This window comes from Vipera ursinii (assembly GCF_947247035.1).
Source record: "Vipera ursinii genome assembly, chromosome: 3".
NCBI classification, from domain to species: Eukaryota; Metazoa; Chordata; class Lepidosauria; order Squamata; family Viperidae; genus Vipera; species Vipera ursinii.
In genome coordinates, this window is record NC_139516.1 from 70,195,029 (window position 1) to 70,218,625 (window position 23,597).

Consider the following 23,597-nt stretch of genomic DNA (forward strand, 5'->3'; position numbering starts at 1 on the left):
TGTGAAAACATGCTGGGATTTTGTATCTGCAAAAATCAGATATTGTTATCTTAATTTTAATTGCTGCCAAGTGTTATTTCCCTTATGCCTTTTTTTAGGCTGCAAGACCTAGGCTCCTTTGCCCCATTTTCAAAAATGAATATTTTCTGAAATTGAAGCCCTATAAGCTTTCTTAGATCAGGGGTGTTAAAAAAAGGGAGAGAATAATTCCAGAGCCTCTGATGAAAAGATAATGGTGTTGTGATAGAGCATTCACTCAGCTCAAGTGACCTTTTATTTTTGTCCTTAGTTTCTCATGGATCCTAATCAAGTTCCTATAAATCCTAAGGATTCTCCTGAATACAGATTGAAAAACAGTTTTAGATAATAAAATCATTGGGTAGTTGCAGTCCTCTGCGTATTGTTGTTGTTTCAGTTCCTAGGGAAATCTGCTTTTTCATCTTCCCTACAACAATATTTTTATTGCATGTAGTATGGGAATGCTGGGCATCCGGCCAGAAAATGCTCAGCTCCATCCAGTCACCCCGACTCTTATCCCGAATTAAGGGATTACAGCGTCATAAAAAGGGAAGTTTTTTTTAATGGTAACTAGCCTATCATTGATGTTGTGTGTTTGCATTAGATACCACAGCACTAATGATGCATACCAAAATCCTACTTTTTCTCCCTTAAAAATCTCAATTTGTTTTATGAAGTATTTTGTATGAAAAAAATGTATTCCTCCATGCTGTATTCTTCAGTGCTGCTTGATTACGAGTATTCATCTAGCCTTAAATTACTGTAAAGGATCTTAACAAACGCCAGTAAGAATGTCTTTTTTCATACATAACATTGCAGTTTTGCAGTCTTTCATAACATTCATTCTTACAGTATTCTTCACTATTCTTACATATACAGCCTCTTTAGAATGAAATATAGTATTAGAATAGGCTGCTTTTTCTAAATTCAATGGTGTTTTGATCATCTCTGTTTTAGTCCAGGCAGTATAACAAAATCCTTTAGACTTTATTGCACTTCTTCTATTTTAGCAAATTAGTGATACTGTATTCTTATGTAATGGTTTCTTGTTCAGAAAATCCAATCTATAAAACCAGCTGAAAGAGCTATTTTTTAGATCCTAATACTTTCTGATAATATTAACCTGATTTCGAAGTAGGGTTAGAAAGTCAATTATTTTGCCAGAATTAATAAAGCATACTGCAAATTTGAACTCTTTGATTTCCCCAGTGGTGAATATGTAATTATTAAGATGCTTTTTTAAATGGTTCAATATAAAAATAAGTTAGGCCAATGCTTGTTGCCAAAAATGCACCAACAGCTTGAAATCCTGTAGCAAACACATGTAATTATTTCCTGTATTGGTCTTCACTTCATCACTTCAGTAGAAACTTGTGTTTCCTTCATGTATTCATCCTTTGATGAACCATGTAGTATTTACTGAATAGGACAGCATTGCAAAAATATAACCCACTGCATTGTTAGCTGCCAAACTAATTTGTGAGCAGGTCAGACATATTTTCAGAAGCTGTTTTACAATATTTTTTTGCAAACAGTTAAATTAATTAATGGTTAAATTATTTAGATCTTTTAGGCCAATAAGTCCAGATATTATTTTTCATACTTATTGTACAATTATATTTTATTAAAGGCTGTATTAAAATATACAATTATGTTATTACTTTATATTTAATACTTTTAATTGCATCATTCTCATAATTTCTTCCAAGAAATAATCTTATCTCAAAACTGAGGGGTTTTTTTAATTTAGTTTCCCCCCCCACTAATATTTCATCTCAAATTGTATTTTCTAATGTTTCAGCTGGCTTTGCTTGATATATTTGCTTAATTCTATAAAATGGAAATAAATGCAGATCCAGCTTTTAAAAATTACAAAGTGCATTATAAGATTTTTTTTAAAAAAAATAAGTATGTAGAATTGATGTGAAATAAAAGAAACACAAAACATTTTGTTTAAGTTGCTTTTTAAATTGCTGTTGCAAGGTGATTTTATTAAATGTTTAGATAATATTTGCTGTTCTGACTTCAGGATGTCCAGTGTTCTTAGTACAGACTGTATTTTATGTTTTTCTTAGAGAGCTAGTTGGAATAGTGGCTAACAATGGTGAGCTGACACAGACTGCTTCTCTAAAAGGTTGCCATTTCATACAGCTTTGTAGCAAAAGAAACATTCCTATTCTGTTTCTCATGAATACTGCTCCATATACTGCAGAGGCAACCAATCTCATACAGGTAAGCAACTAATACAAAATGCGTTCAGATGGCTCTGACTTGGAAGCTTAATTAGGTCAAAAGATCAGTCTTGATAGTGAAGAGCAACAGTCTTAACCCACTCTAGATCTCCACTGTCCCAAGTAGTTCAGAAAAAGTTAATATCTATAATGCCAAGTAGGAGAATGCAAGAGAGATCTAGGATAGTGGTCTTTTAAACACTGTTCTAACCAACCTTTGGCTCATTGATGATCAGTTTTCCTTCAAGAAGATAAGTAAAGCTTAGCCTCTCACAGTGATTTCGCACATGTGTTCCTATGGATTTCTTGGCAGCAGTATGGAAATGGTTTTTCCAGTGCCTTTGGGGAATGTGTTTTTCTAATTTGTCCTATAGCTCCAGCATAATTCACCATCCTAATAATAACCAGGTCAATCTTTCTTTATTTAAGTCAGTCAGGGTCAATTCGGTACTCACCTAGTTAAATGTAGATGTTATGGATTTTTTTTTCAAGAGCATGTTCACAGGTTCTATTTTTTCTTTTAGTAAAGCTATATATAATTGTGACAGGCAGGAATTTTGAATGTTGGCATTTCTCTGAAAATCTAAATCTGAAAACCTAGACCACTGAGTATTGTATATCAACTGAGGAATGATGAGATATTATCATGAAATATTGATAGGATGTTATTTGGCTAGGAGAGAGACAAGTGGTTTGTAACTAGTGTTAAACCAATATATATATTTCTTTCTAACTTTTAGCAAACTGGAAAGGTTGCCTCTTTTGATAGTTGTAGATTCTGAGTGAAGCAGAGCAGTAGATGAAGGGAACAACTGAAGGACCTTTAGATTTAATTATCCTGAAATATTATATCTTGTTTCACCTGTGGAGCTCTTAATTTGTTACTGCTGGATTTCCTGGTTTCCTTCCATTGATTCAACAGTACATTATTGAAAAAGGATTACAATGTATGTTTCTAAGATGAAAATTGTAGTGCCAAGCTACACAAGAAATTATATATTTACCTCTAGTGATGGTTATTCACCAGGAATATGGCTTTGATTTGTTTTGAAAAATCATATCGTTTTATTTCTTGTGTTTGTGCATGTGGGTGTGTGCATGCTGAAAACAAAGCACCTGAAGAATGGTTAGATGTTAACAGGAAATATTGGACAGGATGTTAGGAGAGAGACATTTTCTGGCATTCTATTTTTATTTGTTTGCAAATAAAAATATCAGTCTATTCTGAATCAGAACTGATTGAGCAGGGTAATGAAGTGAACCTTTAATGAAAAGGAATAAATAGAACCTCTCTGTGTAAAATAAAATAACTCTCAATTGTTTGCATTTCAAATTAGGCAGAAGATCAAGCTAATAGGTTAAAGGCACAGGCCTCCATGATGGCTGCAGTTGCCTGTGCCCCTGTACCCAAGATAACAGTTGTGATTGGTGGCTGTTTAGGAAGTGAAAGTTATGCTATGGTAAGATGCTGAACATCCTGTTTTGGGGGAATGATCTAAGGTTTCTTGCCCTTTGATTAGAAGTCCTCCAAGTATTCTTCAGATCTGATGATACTATAGGTTGTCAGGATATTATTATGTGTGAGAACCAGCTTGCCTTTCCTAATCACCAGGTCCAAACATTCACAGCACAGCACTTTTTATAAAATTAATGAATAATCTATCATAAAATAAAAATAATAACTGATATGCTGATTTTCAGTAGCCTTTCGACAATTAGTAGCTTTGAAACAAAAATGAGGTTTGACATGAACTCTCTTTTAAGAGCTTCATGTTACTTTTCCATAAAAATATACAAATTAATTAGTACTATAGTTGTTGCAGTCATTTTAGGTCTCTAATGTGGAACCCAAGTATTTCTGTGCAATTATTAAGATAAAAAATACATTTCTGAAATGAAGACCACCTCTTGGTGAGGAAATGGCCTCGTCCATTTAATGTCCTTAGTAGTAATATGGAAGTGGTTTGCCATTTCCTTCTTTCAGAATGTTTTTTAACTTTCCAATATGTCTTGCATCCTTGGTGTTCTTGGATATCTTCCATCCAAGTACTGATCCTAACCTTGATCCTACATAATTTTTGAGCCAAGTGCTGCCATTATGTTTCCTAGTCTTTCTGTGACTTTAAGTGTTATCCATAAGTCATCAGTTTGTTCAGCTAACTTAACATGAGCTTTGTTCTGAATTCATTGCTTTTATATTAACCTTTTCAGTGTGGAAGATCATTTGATCCAAACTTTCTGTTTCTTTGGCCAAATGCAAGAATTGCCCTTGTGGACTCAAGACGTAGTTTTACATTCACAAAGATTTGGAACAACTATTCAGAACCAGAAATAGACTTAAAATTATTAAAAGGGAAGTAAGTGTATTAAAACATTAAAGCATTGACATTACAATTCTATTAATAATACTACATGTCTCTTTGGAATTCAGTATGTAAGTTCTAAACTTTAAAAATGTGAACGTCTTTACTGCATCTTTTGTGCTGGAAATGCTTTGGCAAAGTGTCTTTTGGTAGTGAAGGACACATTTTAATTTTGGAGAGCATTTATGGATTGAGGACTGATGACCCAAAGAACTCAGCAAAATGAACCAAAGCTAAAATGTTTGCCTTGATAGCTGTTGGGAGTCTAAGGGTTCAATGCAAAATAGATATTCATGGTGTGTTTGTCATTTCATGGTGACCTAGACAGAAACAGAAATAGACTTCTGGTTTGGTCTGTATATTCCAGAATAGCATAGGCTGTTTCTAACTTGTAAAGTTAACTTCCTGAGACTACCACCTGATAGCAGAATCAGTGTGGTGCAGAGGAGAAATAGAATATTCCAGAATTGTCCAGAATGATACATTCCCCAAACAGTGGGTTTTGCATATATCTAATGATCAATCTCTGCTTCTCATTCTTGAAAAAAACTTTATGTTGTCATTTGTTTATTAAGCACATAATAATTTCATACAGAACCTTCAATTATATAAATCTAAAGATTTAGCTGTGTATCTTTTAAAAAAACATTCTTATATTTCCAGGCTGCAAAATGAAAGTAATGCACTTTACTCTTCTGCCAGGATCTGGGATGATGGAGTAATCTTGCCCCAGAGTTCAAGGAAGGTATGCACTAAATGTGTGTTCAGGATTATTCTTTCTTTTTGTTAATTTATCCCCAAAACCTCATTTTTTAAATTGCAATTTATTTTTCCTTTTAAAATCACCTGTGACATTGTTAATCTTACCAGATATCTTAGACTGAATTATTCATTGATACATTCTGCAGTATTCAACACAATGCTTGCTTTCCCAAACAAATCTTAACCATCAGTTGCTTTCTTAGATCTGGAAACAATGTGGAGATTGTGCAATCTGTCTTAACTTGAGCATCCTTTGGATATGTTAATTCCTATAATCTCACCTATGGCTGTGTCTGTAGAAAGTTTGGAAATGGATACCTACACTTTATGAAGGCATTGTGGTTTGAAAAGTCTAATTTATAGTATGTTTCCTTCTTCATTTTATTGTCAAACGGTGTTATGAGCTTGGTAGAGATGATGATTTTACTGTGTTGGCAAAAAATTTCCAAAGATTGCCCAGTTTCAAAAAGGAAGCTTCTGTGGACTACTGTAGCCTAGGTTAGTAGACTACCAGTAATCAGATTAATCCTCCTTACACCCCTAGTTTGTCCAGCTGGAGCATTTATCCCTTCTATCAAGGTACCTTTACTGCTGTTCTAAGGAAAGACAAATTAGTGTCCTCTTTTGGATTTTCTTGTCCCAAACTCAGAAAAGCAGAAAATCTTGTGAAAATCCTGAAATCACAATAGGTAGATAGTCTTTCATATGATGAAGATTATAATGAAACATTCTTTTAAAACAATAAAATCCTTGGAGGTTTACTCAGGCAAAGTGGAAGGCAAGGTGTCCAAAGAGCAAATAAAACAAAACAAACAAATAAGTAATGCTTTGTTAAGAATTACTTTGTAATAATAAAAGCAACAAAACGAATAGTTTTCTTATCGTATCTGCAGAAAGCCAGCAATCCTGTTTGAGGTAACTCAATCCCTCCATGGTAAGGAGGGGCTGGTGAAACCTCAGTGGGGCTATGTGTAGGTTATTTAAGGCAACTATTAGATAAAGTTACTTGGTTTCATTCTGAGTTGTACTCAATATTCTCAAAGCTACCTGGGCTGGGGAAGTTAGTTATATGGGCTTGGTTATATGGACTGAGGACGTAGATAAAGGTCCTTGGGGCTGTAAGCACAGCCATTTATCTATTAGATCCATGTCCTTTATGGTTGATCAGAATTTTCAAAAGACAACACATTATTGGATCCATGTGGTAATGGATTATCCTTGAAGGAGAGAATAGTCTTGCCAGAACTTCAGGAGGAAGTGCTCCCTCCTGTTCTCAAGAAACCTGTGGTATTAGACAATTTTCATTTTCTCTTGTGGAAACCGTTGTTGGAGAAAGTTGGGCCACAATGTCAGAGGGACATTTCAGATGGGTATAGTGATAAATTGAAGTCCACAAGTCTTAAAGTTGCTAAGTTTGTAGACCCATGAGCTAGCTGGTCAGTCCTTCTTCCTCACTCCCTCTCCTCTTCTTCCTCCCTGCCTTCTGAGCTCTCTTTCTATGGTGTAGTAAGAATGCCCCCTCCAGTCCCTTTAAAAGGTAAAGGTAAAGGTTCCCCCGCACATGCGTGCTAGTCATTTCTGACTCTAGGGGCCGGTGCTCATCTCCGTTTCAAAGCCGAAGAGCCAGCGCTTGTCCGAGGACGTCTCCATGGTCATGTGGCCGCCATGACTAGACGCCAAAGGCGCACGGAACGCTGTTACCTTCCCACCATAGTGGTCCCTATTTTTCTACTTGCATTTTTACGTGCTTTCGAACTGCTAGGTTGGCAGAAGCTGGGACGAGTAACAGGCGCTCACTCTGTTACGTGGCACTCGGGATTCGACCCGCCAAACTGCCGACCTTCTGATCGACAACAAGTTCAGCGTCCTAACCCCTTTATACTGTACCCTTAAAAACACAGGAATCAAGACAAAGCAAGACTCACAAAGCAAGACTCACAAAAGCCTCCCAGAATAAAGAAACACTGACTACGTTTTTTTTCCTCTTTAAGCTCCCTCAAGTGTGTGTCAATTTAAACAATGTAGCAAACGGCAATTGCAAAAGGCGATAACCTTAAATTAAGCTTGTTTACCTACAAAGAAAACTTTCTAAAAGCCATAGACAGGCTCAAGATAAGGAGGTAAAACTAATTACATTTGTTTAAAGGGATTAAACCTACGGAAGGCAACTCTTTGGACTCATTGCTAGCCTTTGTGAAACAGACTAAAATATTCCAATAACCAAAGCACACAACAGAGCCTCTGAATTACAAAACGCTGTAAAAACTGTATAAAAATTCTTGTGGTAATTCATTCAAGCTGCCAGTTGACCAGAACCTACTGGCTTCCGAAATAAACCCACCTCCTTTCCGACATGCTCGTCTCCCAGCTTTTTGTTTCATCAGTGTTGATTGCATTCTCCTGGCTGGAGAAAACTAACTAGGGCAGTGGTGGCGACCCTATGGCACGGGTGCCAGAGGCGGCACTCAGAGCCCTCTCTGTGGGCACCCACGCCATACCTCGGAGGTGGCAACTGTCCCTCTTCAACCAGCCGCCTGCTAACTTGCCAAGGTCCACGTAGCCGGATGCATCCCAGCATGGCTGGTTTCCCTCTCCCTGCCATCCCTCCTGGCCTCACATGCTCTCCTTTTCCCAGGCACGACTCACCACATCGCCACCTCAGCTGTCAGCTGACCATCCATCACGGAGGTGGCTTCTTTGAACTGCTGGCGATGGGCTGCGGAGCCCCAGAGTGCGACAGTCAAGGGGCTGGCAGGCTGTGGCTACTGATGGACACCGTCGGCCTCCATGCGCTCCCTGGCTTCTGTGTGGGGGCCAATGGTGTCAGGCAGCAGTCGCTCCAGCCCTTGCCTTGCCCCATGGCAATGGCATCTCCACCCTGCCTCACCTTATCTGGCAGGATGAGCCTCCTGCCTACCGCCACACCTACCAGAGAGCCACTGGATCTCCCTCAACCCTGCCCACCCCCCACAGGTGTCCCTTCCCATGGGTGACATTGAGGTGACCTTGGCCACATCCACCCAATCTTCCATGACCACCACAGCCACACCCACCCAGTAGGCCATGCCCACCTGGCACCCATCGATAAATAAGTGGGTTTTGGGTTGCAGTTTTTGCACTCAGTCTCTAAAAGTTTTGCCATCACTGAACTAGGGGACCTTTTCTTCCAACAACAGCTGCTACTTCTTTCCTGTCTCTTTTTCCTCCCTGCCTGCTGAGCTCTCCTTCCAGAGCTTCTTCTCCGTCCCCTTCTCTTTCCCTGTTGTCTTTTTTTCCCCTTTCCCACCCAAACCACCTCCTTTTATATGCTCTCCTCACCTTATATCCTCTCTTCTCCTCCCCCACTTTTTCTTCAGTTCACCTCCAGCTCCATGCTGCTTCTGGAAGCACCAATCAGCTGGAGCCAATCAGCTGGAGTCCTGCCAGAGCTCCTAGGGCTTTTGCTGAGCCCTGGCAGTCCTGCAGCTCCAGGTGCCTCTTCCTCAGGCTTGGGTAGCTTCAGGATGGTCACGTACCACCTGCCACGTGCCAAAGTACCACAGGTAGTATGCATACCACCGGTTGAAATGCCCTCAGGTAGTGTATGCATCCTGGCTTTTCTTCTGTTTTTAAACTACATTTAATGCAGTACAGTTTTGTAGTGTAATATTTTCAGAAGATATTGCCATTTGTTTATGCAATACTAAAATGTAGTGGATAATTTTGATAATGCACACGGAAACCTCTGTATTATCGTACCTTTTCTCTCCTGATCTGAATTCAACTTATTATCACTGATACTAATTTTTATCCTTTGACAGGTTATTGGGCAATGCTTAAGAATTATGAAGCAACAAAGATACCGGATAATGTCCTTGCAACAATCTTCTCTTCCTGTCATGAGAATGTAAGCAAGTCAGTTGGCTTATAAATAACTTTTGAATATTAGATTGGGCTGATGTCAAATAATAATATTAAAGTTGTCATCACTGTATAAAAAGTACCTGGATTTAACAAATATTTATATGTTGCCATTTAATCATGTGTCTTATCTATTATGCTGTAGGTAAAAATACAGACACTCTCAAGTAAATCTTCATTCTTCTGCCCACTGACACATCCATATGTGATCTTGGCAACAATATAGAAGAAAAGCTACTGACTTCTTTCAAAATGTACTTTTTGCTTTCCAATGTAACTCCAATGTTAGAACACTATTATGTAGCATTTATATAATCAAGAAATTGTGTGGGTTTTTTTAAAAAAAAAGTCTAAAAGATTTAAAGCAACTTACAATAAACTTTTCAACTTTGAAAAAACTTCAAAAATGCCAAGGACTAGCACTCTGCAACTTACTCCTATAATAAATTAATCCAGAAGTTCAGGATGTATATATGTGCCAGAAGTAGAGCAATATACTTGTTAAGTGATCTTCTCATATCTTTTCACAAACTGATATAAAGACCCTTTTTCTAGTTATAAAGGTTTTCACTTCCCAGAGTTTACACAGAATATACTGTGACTATATAGATCTTCAAATCTAAAGATCCAAGTACAGGTAGCCCTTGACTTACGACCACAATAGACTCCAACATTTCTGTTGCTAAGTGAAACATTTGTTAAGTGAATTTTGCCCCATTTTACGACTCTTCTTGCCACAGTTGTTGAATGAATCACTGCAGTTATTAAGTTGTTAACACGGGTTTTTAAGTGAATCTGGCTTCCCCATTGACTTTACTTCTCAGAAAGTCGCAAAAGTTGATCATATGACCCAGGGACGCTGCAGCTGTCATAAATACATGCCAGTTGCCAGGCATCTGAATTTTGATCATGTGACCATGGGGATGCTGTAATGGTTGTAAGTGTGAAAAATGGTCATAAGTCACTTTTCCCAGTGCTGTTATAAATTTGAACCATCACTAAATGAACTGTTGTAAGTTGAGAACTACCTGTAGTACAGTTGCAGATAAGGAGAAACTGAATATTTTTTAAAAAATAAATATTTACATTTTACATAATATTTATTAGACACAACATCATTTGTAAAATAAAGATGTTTAAGGTATCAGAGAGATCAAATTCTCTGATAAGTGGCAAAGATTAAAATTATTTCATTTTAATTTTTTAAAATAATTTATGTTCAAATATTAAAATATAAGGAGAAATCTAATGTTGTTTCCAAACTAATAATTTGCTAAATACTTATTTCTCATTGTTCACTACTTAATCTGCCAGAATGAAAGGTTATTTCTTGTGTTTCACCTATGTTCCATTGCCGAACAATTTTAACAGTTTTAAATTGTAAATGTTTGTCTGAAGTTTGCTGAGATTATTATGCTGATACTGTTCATCAACATCTACAGTACTAAGAGCTTTTAATTATCCTTATTTATGGTACATTACAGTCGTGGAAACAGTCTTAAGAATGGATACTTCTTTAAGTATTAAAATATTTAAATTGGGCCTCATCACAGGAAATTGTTAATGTTAAACTACTTTTGCAAATCACTGGCAGGTAATTAGAAGAATGCTTTATGTTATCCTGCACATTACATTAAAAAGAAAGACTGAGGTGTATTCAAGACAGACATCATGCTTTTTTGAAGAATCCATGGAAAGTAACTGGGATATTTATGTCCACTTGTGCCCTGGCAACCTCACTCATATTCTTTGCATTCAAGATCAAAAGGTAGGCAGGCTTTGGTTCACATCCAGGACTGATGACTATGCTCAGGATAATACCTGTATCAAAATAAATGCAAATTACGTAAACAAAGAAACACAAAAACTTTAGCACAGATAGTAGATTTGAAAAATACAGTAACTCAGAAACATATTAATTTTTCCCTTATTCCCCCAGGGAATATTTAGTGGGCATAAGTTAAGTTTATTTATTAAGTCCTTTTCATGTGTATAGAGCCAAATTTGGATAAAAGCTTTTTCTAAACTTTAATCAAAATGTCATAACGTTACCATCATCCTCTTCTATAGCTTCAGGGTGAGAAACATAGATTGGTTCAGAGGGATATGCATCTGGTTCTTGCCATACCCATGTCTCTCTAGTTTTAACATTCATTTTGCAAAGCTGAAAAAAGATAAAAGATTTTTATTTTTTAAAAATGCATTTTTCTGAAAAGGCTGGTAAAGCAGTCAAAGGCGTCACTATTAGGATGTGCAAAACCTTCTGACTCCTAAACCTTCCAATCTTAAAATGGCAATTTTGAGTGTTTTGAACATCAATTCATTATTTTCTATTTTTGTCAATGGAAATAATGTCAAAGAAACAGTGGCAGATAATATGGGTCTATGACAAGTTGCCACAGCCAACTCACTGCAACCAACTCCCCATAGCCAACTTGCCGTAGGACAATTTGTTGCAAGAAAAAAGTTAGACTAATATCAAAGAAATGATGAAAAAGAATCATTAAAGGATGCAAAATGAAGGACAGAATGACTGGTATGGTAAAAATTAAATTTTTTAATTTATTTTAAATAATTAAATAGAATTGTTAAATTGTCTCGCAGTGAGTTATCCCACAGTGTGTTGGCCATAGCAAGTTGGCTGTGGCAGGTTGACTTTGGCGAGTCAGCTGCAGTGAGTTGGCCACACTGAGTTGGCTGTGGCAAGTTGTCCCATTCCTGGCAGATAATATTTATTGCATTGAGATATCCCAGGTGGATTATCCTGTGGTGAGTCATCCTGCGGTGAGTTGTCTTGTGGCAAGTTGGCCATGGCGAGTTGGTTATGGCAAGATGGCGATCTACAGTGAGATGGCCATGGCAAGATGACTATGACAAGATTTTCTACAAACATGAAAGAGCAAACGCCTCTTACAAAGATATTGTACTTGACATTTTTTTATATCTACAGTGACACAACATGGAAAGACTCTTTGATTCAGCAGAATATATTGATTAAAGTTATTGGGCAAAAGAAGAAGGTCAAAGTGAAAATTAAGAAAATAGATGATGGGACTTATCAGAGAGAATATTTAAAAAAGAAACACCTGTTTGAATATGGTCAAAGTAATAGAAAGATTTTGGATATGAATTTTACTTTAAGAGGGAGGAGTCCCTCAAATAACAGTACTCTCTCTCTTTTCTCTTTTCTTCTCTTATTTTTTATATGTGTAATATAAAAGAGTTAGAATGGCTTATATATAAGGACATATTTTAGTTATTTAAATGTGATTGATTTTAAGAAAATTACAATGGATTGAAAAAAAAGTGTTTTGAATAAGAGTTAAAAGACCAGATGGCTAGATTTATTAAATGGAATATTTAAAGATGAAATATATTCTTAGTCGTGGTAAAAACAATGGAAAATTTTTGGAAATAAATATGTATTAGCTTAGGGGGAACCTGGACTTTCAGTAGTGTACTATCTTTTTATCCCTCCTTTCTCTTGTTTTTTTCCCTCTTTTTTTTAGTCTTACTTATTCCTTAAGTAAGGTAAATGTTATGGGATGGTTTACATGAGAAAAAATAGAATCAAATATCTAAATGTAATTAACTTTGAGAAAATCTTAACCAGTAAGAACGTCTTGAATATTGTGGGGAAAACAAATGTAAACAAGAACTGTAAACGGGATCTACGACTAGATAGAAATTATATTGATGTGATTATTATTTGCAGAAATATTAGAAGAAAAATTATATTCAATTATTATCTATCAAAACAACAAGAATTGTACTAACTTAAGAGAGCATTATGGGAAGAAGAGGAAATCAAGTAAAGCTGTTATGCGGATTATAGATCATATAAACCAATTGTTAGCGAATGATTTTTAAATGTAAACCCAGACAACACACTGTTTACTGAATATTAAGGTGACCATGTTAAAAAATTAAAATATAAAAACAATATAGACTGATCATTTCTTTGTCAGTGGGCAAATGTACAAAATCAACAGGAGTTCAAATATTTTTTCCCCTCACTGTATGAAACATTTGCATCTGTTCATTTGGGTAAATACATTGTATTTTCTTGATAGTTTGAGCACAGGAGCAGGCTGAGCTAGGATGAGCAATGCTGTGATCTTTTTGAATGGAAATCTATTAAGAGCAAAGCTTTATGAGAAACTCAACCCCTTCGCATTGTGGTAGCTGTGACTGCTGCCGGTATACTGTGACCTGGAAGAAAAGTTTGTTGTATAGTTGCTATCTATGGATTTCATACTTGGTATGTTTTTTCCTATAATAAATATTGGCATCCAGAGTTGGCTTTTCAAGCTATATATGACTCCCTTAGCACCCTAGGAAAACGGAGCATTCCCTCTCTCCAACAATGATATTTTTTTGTGTTAAATTAGAAATAGACTTAAAAGCAAATGCAGTAATAACTTCAATAGCAAAAAAAGCAGTCTTAAGATGATGCACCTAATTTTGCTATCTTGTATATTCCTATGAGCCACATAAAAGAATTTGGACTTGGACTTTTCTTAGCCTGTTTGCAAAAACAAATCTATTAATATGTAATACTTACTCTGTCTGGAACAAAATGATTCAGTCCAAGACCATATGCATATGTATAAGGTTTCCCGGCATATTTTGCATAGTTTATTTGTGGAAATTCAAAAGCTATAAAGCAAAACAAACACTTTTAATTGGTTTCTTGTATTTGCTAGGATTGTCTTTTTTGCTTTTCCCTGAGCTTAGTCTTACCTTGTCGTGGCCCTGAAAAAATAACTTCTGGATCCAGCCAGATGGTATCATCACTGTGCAGAATTGCTGTTGCTGTTGTGTTAGGTAATGTGATTAGATTTTTTCCTGTATCAGCCTAAAACATCCCCCCCACAAAAAGAAAGTAAGAAGAAACATGCATTCTATACTGTACCCCATTTTTCAATATTCCACGTATTCTTCCAATAATATACCGTAAGTAAAAGACAAATCTCAATTTTTTTAAAAAAAATAATCTTGGTTTTAGGAGGGGAAACTGAAATGCTAATTCAAAAGTGTTCTCCCAAAACATCTTTTTCCCCCTGTATGTAAGTGCCTCTTGTCCGTTGGGAAAATACAAAATATTGCGCTTGAAAATAATATTGCAAAGAACATTTGAACATTATCTCACCTCCAACCAGCCCAATGTGCATTCTTTACGAAGTCCTTGCTAGCGGATATCTATACACATTACATGTGCAAAATATTGGTTTTCATTCCAATATATAATATTTAATTCTTACCTTCTCAATATTTAAGGGAAGGACATACCGTCGAACTTCAGGTTGAGGAGCTTTTTGTGCATTTTTCTTCACTTCTTCCCAGTTTTCTCGTAAATTGGCTAAGTATAAGTAATTGTAAACAAATTCATATCTATAGAGGAATAAAAGGCATTAGCTTCTCAATGAACAGGTCATGGGATCTAACCTAACAGTTACCTATTTGACTATGACAATAATAATTTCTGGGTCAATGAAATGCATGTGCCAAAAAATGATCACTATGTAAATTTATATTTTTCCAGTTAATAGCATCCAAATCAAGTATAGATATAAAGAAAACAGAGAGCCAGTTTGGTCTAGTAGTTAAGGCACCAGGCTAGAAAGTGGGAGACTGTTGAGTTCAAGTCCCACCTTAGCCATGAAAGCCAGCTGGTGAGCTTGGGCGACTCACTTTCAGCTGAGTCACCTCACAGGATTGTTCTTGTGGGGTATTTCCCCAACAAGGGGAAAGTGTGCTGGATATGTTTGTCTCCTTGAGTTATTTGCAAAAATAAGTGTGGCATATAAGTAAATAAAACAAAAAAGTAACCACAAGAAAATAAAACAATTAGTACTAGCCAAATCGGAGACCTTTTCAGTATCCTGAGGTATCTCATGAAAAGTCACATATATTTCTTAAATTCTTTGTCATCACAGCATTATTCTGTGTATGCTGACACACAGCCTACTTTGTTTCTTACCCTTAAAAAGATAAACTGACCTTTAGCAAATGTCACTTGCACTATTAAGAATACATTTTAGCTTCTGTTCAGTCAGACTTCCTTCCTATAGTTGACAAAGGCAGACTGACAGTAGTCCTGTATTTGTGTGCTTCCTTTGTTTTCTTCCTCTATTTTTAATGTGTGCCACTAATTACCTCTTGACTTTATTGTGCTATTGTTTACTCATTTGAACAGAATAACAAACTAATGTGATAATCCCTGAAAGCTACCTGTTTTGCTGCAAATACGTGAAAAAAGGATAATTGAAAACAAATGAGTATATAGAATTTATTCAAAAGCCAGTCTTCTGAACTAACATTCTTCAAATATATCCTCAGCCTTTGCTAGACGATTATGGCACCTGGACTCCAGTAACTTGGCTCTGAAGATTGCTTTAAAATTGTATGGTTTTCTGTATACATACATTTTTCAGTACCTACCCTTTCCATGTACATAAATCCACAACAAGAAATCCATTATCCTCATAAGTATTAATATGATGGAACAGATTAAAAGGTGAAGTTCTGTATTTGATGTTGAGGTACTCCCCTTTTTTCTTGTCAGCAACATGCATCCATACCTTTAAAATAATATTATTAAACCTTGTTAAATAATAAAACTATATTCTTATGTCATTGTGCATATGTGTATATGTACATATACATGCCTGTGTGCCTGTGTGTGTGTGTGTGTGTATACACATACACACACATACACATACATATACACATACACATAGAGACAGATAGACAAGACAGCATAGCAAAGGGACTAATTCAAAAATACTTACCCCCATCTTTTCATTTGACTCAAAACAGTCCATGTAGTTGGTTCCCCAAAGACTCCAGGAAGAAAGAAACTTGAACAAATTAATTTTCACTGGAGTTTCTACAAACACGATGTAATTTGGAGTTAGTCCAAAACTGTTAGGAAAGACGATGATTGTAAATGAGACGGCATGGCATTTTGCGTATGTACATGAGATTCAAAATTTAGCTATACATTTTTCAATGTATATGCCAATAGTTTCTTTGCTACTTGTTAGGCTAAATCTATCAATGTCAAATTTGAGTTCAATAAACACTGATACATATGAGAAGAATGCTTGGCTAGAAATAGCTGTCATTAAATCTGGATTTTTTTTCCATAAAGTCTGCAGGGGTAGTGTGTCTGTGTAGCTGGGTGATGTTCTGCCAGTGCTGGAGGGCTCTTCACTTATCTCAAAGGAGCAGGTTCATAGCTGGGGTGGGGAGGGGCAGAACCTAGATTCATCATTGTCACTAGAAGTCCAGGTAGCTTCAGTGATGGAGACTGCCTTTCATCATTTTCAGCTGATTTAAAAACTGAAACCTACCTGGAAAAAGAGAGCTGTGCAGCCATTACCCATGCTCTGGTAATTTCCAGGTTGGATTATTGCAAAAAATTGTACATGGGGCTCTCTTTGAAAATGGTCTGCAAACTTCCATGGGTTCAGATTAGTGCAGCTAGACAGATCAATAGAACTGGCCAATTCAATTATTTTAGGCCAGTACTTTACCATATACAATGACTGCTGGTTCATTTCTGGGTCAAATTCAAAGTGCTGGCTTTGAACTTTGAAGCCTTCAACCAGTGGCCTCCAGCCTTTTGGGCACCAGGGACTGTTTCCGTGGAGAGAGGTTTTTTTCTATGAACCGGGAGGGTTGTGTTTTCTCGTGCTGCCTGCTTTGCTTGTTTGCATGGCCCGGTTTCTGACATGCCGCGGACCGCTTCCGGTCCACGGACCGGGGGGGGTTGGGGACCTCTGCCTTAAACAACTTAGGATCAGGTTACCTCAAGGAGCATCTTCTCCCTCATGCGCGTCCCTGGATTTTAAGCTCATCTCATGAAGTCTTCCTCCACGCTGCCATCATGTCGGTGCCAGGTAAAGACCTTTCTATTTTCCCAGGGTATTTATGTGGCATTTTAACTTTATTTTGTATTTCAAAATTGTGTTTTAATGCATATTGTTTTGTTTTGTCTTGCTCCTACCCAGTTTGTGTGGAGTACTTTATATGCATTTGATTTTGATTATATGTTTTAACTTAAATTGTATTTTTAGGGTGTTTATTGTAAATCCCCCTCCCCCCAGACAGCTTTGTCTATTAAGTGGTTTTAAAATTTAAATAAATAAAATGATGAATAAAAGAAATAAATATTTTATAAAGCTATGCCGAAGGTATTTAAATAAATCTTTTTGAGGAGATGCCTTTTTTTTTTTACCTGTGCACATAAGATGGCTTGAATCTGTCACTACAGGGAAACTGAACCACCAGTTCGCATTTTGTCATTGGATCTTTCTTATCTGAGAGAGACAAGGAGGTGGCAATATAAGGATCAATTCATTTACCTGTGTTTAGTTGTATAGACTAATTAATGAAAAATCATACAAAAAAGAGAAAAGAAAACAGACGATTCTAGTGAATAAACAAGCATTCGGAATTCAGATAAAAGTCTTCATTCTCTGAACATTTAAGAAAAGGCTCACTGATATTTTTTTCCAGAAGTAAAAGTCTTCTATAGTTTTAGCCATACAAATCTACATCGCATTGGTTTCATCTGTATTGGAAGGGAGAAATGTTCTGATTTTAGCAGCTGCTATTTGAAAGCGAACAGACCTGCTTGGAGGGGAGGTATCCTTACAATATTGTAGGCAAAAGACAAATTCTTTCCGAAGCAGTTGCCGATATTATAAACTGTTCCATCATTTTCAATGTGGGGGTGTGCTGTGACCCCATTGACTGAAACATATTGGCTGATATCCACCTGAAGAACATAATAGAAAGGTAATTTCAGGGAAATCCATACGTTTGTTGCCAACAAAATGCATTCATTATAAGCACATTACATTGTGTTGAAGAATGTACTTTATGATTTTAAATAAAATAGACCTGCTAATTTGCTTATCCTTCAAAATCAGTATTTTGTGATTTTTAAATAAAGTATATGCAGTAGACCGATTAATTTGGTGGGAGTAGAAAACAGATATCCTAGAAGGCAGCTTAACAGGAATCTTAACTTTTTTTGTTCTTGTTACAAAGCTCTTGTTGAGCTCAGAAATATCTGTAGATACTTCATGGAATAGCAGTGGAAATGAGTTTCTGAACAACTACAGGTGCAGTTTCATGAATTTAGAGAAGACTATAATTCTCTAGCTCAGAACTATTTCAGAATGTAAGCAAACAATATTCACAGAACATACAATGTATTATAATAATAGGATTGGAAGGGATCTTAGAGGTCTTCTAGTCCAACCCCCTTGCCCATGGCAGGAGATCCTATACTATTCCAGACTTTATTTGGGTTTGATAGGATAGATACACATGATCATTGGAATAACAGAATTATAAATCTGATTAACCAGTTGAATAATTTTGATTATTGCAGGGAGGTAATTGCATTCACCTGCATCCAGCAGATAGCATTCAGTTGAAATAGATATATATCCCTCTCACTGACTACAAATGGGACCTACAATTCCATTGCTGAACTATTGTCACCAAGGGGAAAAAAATCACATAACTGCTCTGGAATTACAACAGCACTTCTTCCATTGTTAAGCAAATCACATTGATTGTTAAGTTACAAAAACTTATGTGGGTCTAGTTCTAATTCTAAATAGTCATTGATCTTATTTTTATTTTTAATAGTGCTTTCTGATAATTTCTTGTAGTAAATGAGAATTGCGTGAGATTTTAATCGGCAGACAAAATATATACAGGATGCTGATTTCACACATTATTAGAATAAGATGGTTGATAAGATCGAATATTGTATAATTGTATATAAATGATATGTACATAAAATGTATATATGTGTATAAAATACAAAAATGATGTAGACAAGAAGGAATGCCAGACCATTAACACTTTGTCCAAAGTTTTAAATTATATATATATATAAAATTATATATATATATAAAATTATATATATATATAAAATTATATATATATATATAAAATTATATATATATATAAAATTATATATATATATATATATATATATATATATATATCTGTAGAAGACTGTATTTCAATAAAATGCTCTATAAATACTTCTTCAATTACTGTCCCCATTTTAGATATTCTGTAAGCGATATATTATGTGTGCCATCAATACTCATTTCCAGTTTTCACTTGTCTCTGTCTTTAATCTTTTAAAAAGACCTTTTTAATTGTTTCCAGATTTTCTGTGTTGATTTTTGTTAGGAAGTTTGTCTCAGTACAGGCATAAAAATCTTCTCCCACAGGATATACATTCACCAGGGCATTGTCAGTGATCTCCACACCTTGGAAGTATGAAAAAAATCTGCCAGACACAACCACAAAGAAAGTAGATTATTTCCAGATTGCTGCATAATACAAAAATATGTTTTAAACTTTCCATAATTATACCTTTACTTTTTTCACCTGGAAAATATATTTTTGCATGGATCTGGGTATGCATATGTTCCAAATTCTGTGATTACTATTCTCTTTTCAGTCATTGCTCTTACATAGGCATCAGTCCGAATAAACCTATGAAGAAATAAGGCAAGATTATGTATTATGCTCCATTCTACTTACGGTACATCTTACTGGCTTATTTCTCATTTCTATTAATATGTTCCAGAGCCATGTTTGGGATGAAACAAAATCCCAGGTTCATAAATGAGGCTAGTAACACACTCCATCCAACATCTAATTACGTATATGTGGATGACACACAATTCTTTTATTCCCTCCCAATAACCTTGGAGAAAGTGTTGCACTGTTCTAGGAATGACTTTTGGAATTGATGAAGGCAAACAAATAGTGACTTAATCTGGACGAAAATACTGGATCCATTCAGGAGACAACTGCCCTTCTTTCTTTAGACTGAATATGGGAATACTTGCAATAGAGAAGTCCCACTGACTTCTGCATGAGACATGCTTTCCTCTTGCAGGTATTCAGGTTGAAAGAGCAAAAGCTGCAAGGAAGCAAACATGCAGAGTTCTGCAAGGAAATACTGGCTTAAAGAAAGTAGTCATGTTACGGTCACAACCAAACTAATCTTCCATAATGCTGTTTCAAAAGATCATTCAGAGGCAACTAATGCGGATTTTATATCGGAAGAATGCAGGTCTATAGGGAGCTTAAAAATTGGGGAAGGTATAAAAGCAGGTTAAAGTTTTATTCTTAAAAGCAACTCTAAAAGACAGAGAAAAATTAGGGGGAATTGAATTTCCACTGGCCTCCCCCCTAGATATAGATCTGGTAGCATAGAAGTATTAAATAGTATAGTATGCAATGCTAATTCAGGACCAATTGTATTGTGACAATTTAGAGTTTATGTCATAATCTGTAATCCCTTGGAAGCTTAAGGTCGTATTTAAAAGAATACTACTATTGTTTATTTGTGTTTGTTCCTACTCTTGTTCCCCCAATAGAATTTATCAGGGTGGGAGAAATAAAGTCTATATAGAGGTAGTCCTTGACTTACAACTACAATCGAGCCGAAAATTTATGTTGCTAAGCGAGACATTTGTTGAGTTTTCCCCATTTTACGACCTTTCTTGCCACAGTTGTTAATTTAGTAATACGGCTGTTAAATGAATCTGGCTTCCCCATTGACTTTGCTTGTCAGAACATTGCAAAAGTTAGTTCTCATGACCCCGGGACATTGCAGTTGTCATAAATACATGCCAGTTGCCAAGCATCTGGACTGCAGGATGGAGAAAGCAGGCAGGCAGCATAACTTACCTCCTGTAATAAGTGACATGGCCTTCTTTGAAGTCAAACTTGTGAAGAAGTGCTTGGCCATCAAACAAATGATAAAACGGTTCTGATCCAACTTCAAATAAACCAGGCCCACATCTGAGCAGACTGCCTTTCAGCCAAATTGGAATCTTGCCTGTTGAAAACAGAGCGAAAAATGTTTACTAAAAAATTGAAAAATGAAGGTTCTCCTGAGTTTTCACTCTCTGAACTAAATATACCTATTATATATATTGCTACAGGCTTGAGGCTCCTGAGTTGTGTTGGCTTCAGTTTTCATTCTTAGTCAAATAGCTAAGCTGTACAGCACTGAATTTCCAGCATCTCTCAGCATTGGTCATGGTAGCTGGAAATGCAGGATTGACCACCTCTGGGATTGCAAGGCTGGCTATTGGCCTGGCCATCTGCCTGCCACAGGCCTCCATTTTACATCTTTTTGAAACATATTTTAGACCAGAGGTCCCCAATCCCCGGTCTGTGGACTGTCACCGGGCTGCAGCATGCCATAAACCAAACTGTGCAAACAAGTGAAGCCCCATCTGCAGGATGCAGGCAGCACGTGAAACCACTCCCCCACCAGTCCACAGAAAAACCTCTCTCCATGCAAGTGGTCCCTGGTGCTCCAAAGGTTGGGGGCCACTATTTTAGACAGTGGATGGCAGTTTATAGTAAGAATAGAATGTTACAGCAGGTTTGAGATGGGTATAAACTATTCTTAAAGCACAATTAGGTGTTTTCTTGGAACTGGGTATTAAGTGGCTTGTGGGAGATTGTTACATTGCTTTGGGTATTACTGGCATTCAGACAGGACCACTGCACTATGCTCTGCATGGAGTTGCTTTTATACTATCAGAGAATGAGAAGGGACAAATTAGGCCACAAATCCTACCTAATACATGAGATTTAATTTAAGTACTGCCAACAGATTGCTACTCAGCCCCTGGTTGCATACAACCAGTGAAGGGAAGACCATACCAAGAAAACGTTTGGGCAATCTTGCACAGATTATACAGGTAGTTCTTGACTTACAACCATTCATTTAGTGACTGTTGGAAGTTACAACAGCCCTGAAAAATGTGAGTTATGACTGTTTTTCACAATTATGCCTGTTGCAGCATCCCTACAATCACGTGATCAAAATTCAAGCACTTGGATTTATGACAGTTGCATTGTCCCCGGGGGGGTGGTGGTCATGTGATAGCCATTTGTAACCTTCCCAGCTGGTTTCCAACAAGCAAAGTCAATGGGGGAAGCCAGATTTGGTTAACAACTGCATGATTCGCTTAATGACTGCATGGCTCACTTAACAACTGGCATAAAAAGATTCTAAATGGGGAGCAACTCACTTAATAACTGTCTTGCTTAGCAACAGAAATTCGGGGGTCAATTGTGCTCATAAGTCAAGGACTACCTGTATAACTGCCAAACCATTCCTTCACCTCTAAACTTTCCCTTAAGATGTAAAAATCACTTGCAGCTCATATTCTAAAATGCTTGTGTGCTTTTTCAACATTAGCAAGATTAGCAACTACAGTCCTATTCTCAAAGGACCTGTGAGAACAGCTGGGATGTCTGAAACAAATAAGACATTCCTTGGCATACATCTTTATACCATACTGTCACACTGCAAGCATTTAGAAAAGCTCTCGACCTAAATATTCACTTATAGGAGTGTGGATATTAAGATGTGTAAGTTTCGGTCTTGGATGACATAGGAAACCTGATGCCATCTGCAATTCAATGCTTCCTAACATTAGTCCTTTTTTGTCGGTACCTATTGCTTGTTAGTTTAATTATGACTGTAGCCATCTGATACACAAGGATTTCAGTTTGAATTGCTGCAGAAACTATTGTTAGAACAAAGTATAAACCAAGTTCATTTGTGGAAATAGAGTCAGAAATTCAACCTTACATCTACTGTAATTAAACAAATTAATTTTGCAAATAGAATGTAGTTTAGGTCTATCCACTTTCATTCCCTCAAATGATCCCCAGTTTAGCAGGGTTGCATTATCACTTAATATAACGTGAAACCATTGTTTTCACACCAGTCCTTATGTCCTGTAATATTCTATTCAGATATCAGCAAAAGGAGAAAAAAGCACATTATAGTTTAGTGTTGTGTGCTCAACCTCATGTCATCCTGAAATTTTGGACTTCAGATCCCAACAGATCCAACCAGCATGGCCAGTGACCAGGGTACTGTAGCAATGGGAATTCCAAACACCTAGAAAATACAAATCTATCTGCTTTTCATTATGCGAATTGGGCTTGGTTTTCTACAGTAAATTCTACCTATTCATTTTAGTTATCCACATCTTGAAATGGTTTCATTTTCATGAAGGCAAAAGAAAGCTGCAGAAGCTGTAGAAAGGTGAAGATCCACCAAGGGTGAGCTCAATGTATGGGGACTACATCGGCACATCCATACAGTTTTCTTGACGATTGTTCAAAAATGATTTCCCATTTCTTTTTCCCAGGCTAGGCTGTAACACTGGACTCCTATGTACTAACCAAGAGTGACTGTCCTTCACTTTCAAGGCACAAACCTGTAACATGTGCA

General features: G+C 36.6%; 2 protein-coding genes across 6 annotated transcripts in view; one reads left to right on the forward strand and one right to left on the reverse strand.

The window, feature by feature from the left end:
• LOC310638578 (biotin-dependent 3-methylcrotonyl-coenzyme A carboxylase beta1 subunit-like) overlaps positions 1-11,042 on the forward strand; it is a gene marked incomplete at its 3' end in the record, with an annotated part of 30,604 nt that extends 19,562 nt beyond the window's left edge. For 2 of the 5 annotated variants that reach the window (XM_083359758.1, XM_083359759.1), the window contains 6 exons: positions 2,094-2,250; positions 3,587-3,709; positions 4,461-4,606; positions 5,276-5,357; positions 9,175-9,260; positions 9,420-9,554. In XM_083359758.1, the coding sequence (XP_083215884.1) occupies positions 2,094-2,250; positions 3,587-3,709; positions 4,461-4,606; positions 5,276-5,357; positions 9,175-9,260; positions 9,420-9,423 (598 nt within the window). Of the gene's footprint in view, positions 1-2,093; positions 2,251-3,586; positions 3,710-4,460; positions 4,607-5,275; positions 5,358-9,174; positions 9,265-9,419; positions 9,555-10,868 lie in introns of those variants that run through there. The other 3 variants (XR_014492132.1, XM_083359761.1, XM_083359760.1) reach the window with 3 other exon arrangements.
• RPE65 (retinoid isomerohydrolase RPE65) lies at positions 10,944-23,597 on the reverse strand (the record flags this gene model as incomplete). The annotated part of the gene is made up of 12 exons (XM_083359762.1): positions 23,584-23,597; positions 19,706-19,813; positions 19,463-19,604; positions 17,915-18,062; positions 17,520-17,601; positions 16,069-16,201; positions 15,719-15,858; positions 14,539-14,668; positions 14,018-14,132; positions 13,839-13,933; positions 11,327-11,438; positions 10,944-11,095 (listed from the first exon to the last, which is right to left on the reverse strand). The coding sequence occupies exons 2-12, from the start codon at positions 19,780-19,782 to the stop codon at positions 10,944-10,946; spliced, it is 1,326 nt and encodes a 441-aa protein (XP_083215888.1). The 5' UTR covers positions 19,783-19,813; positions 23,584-23,597.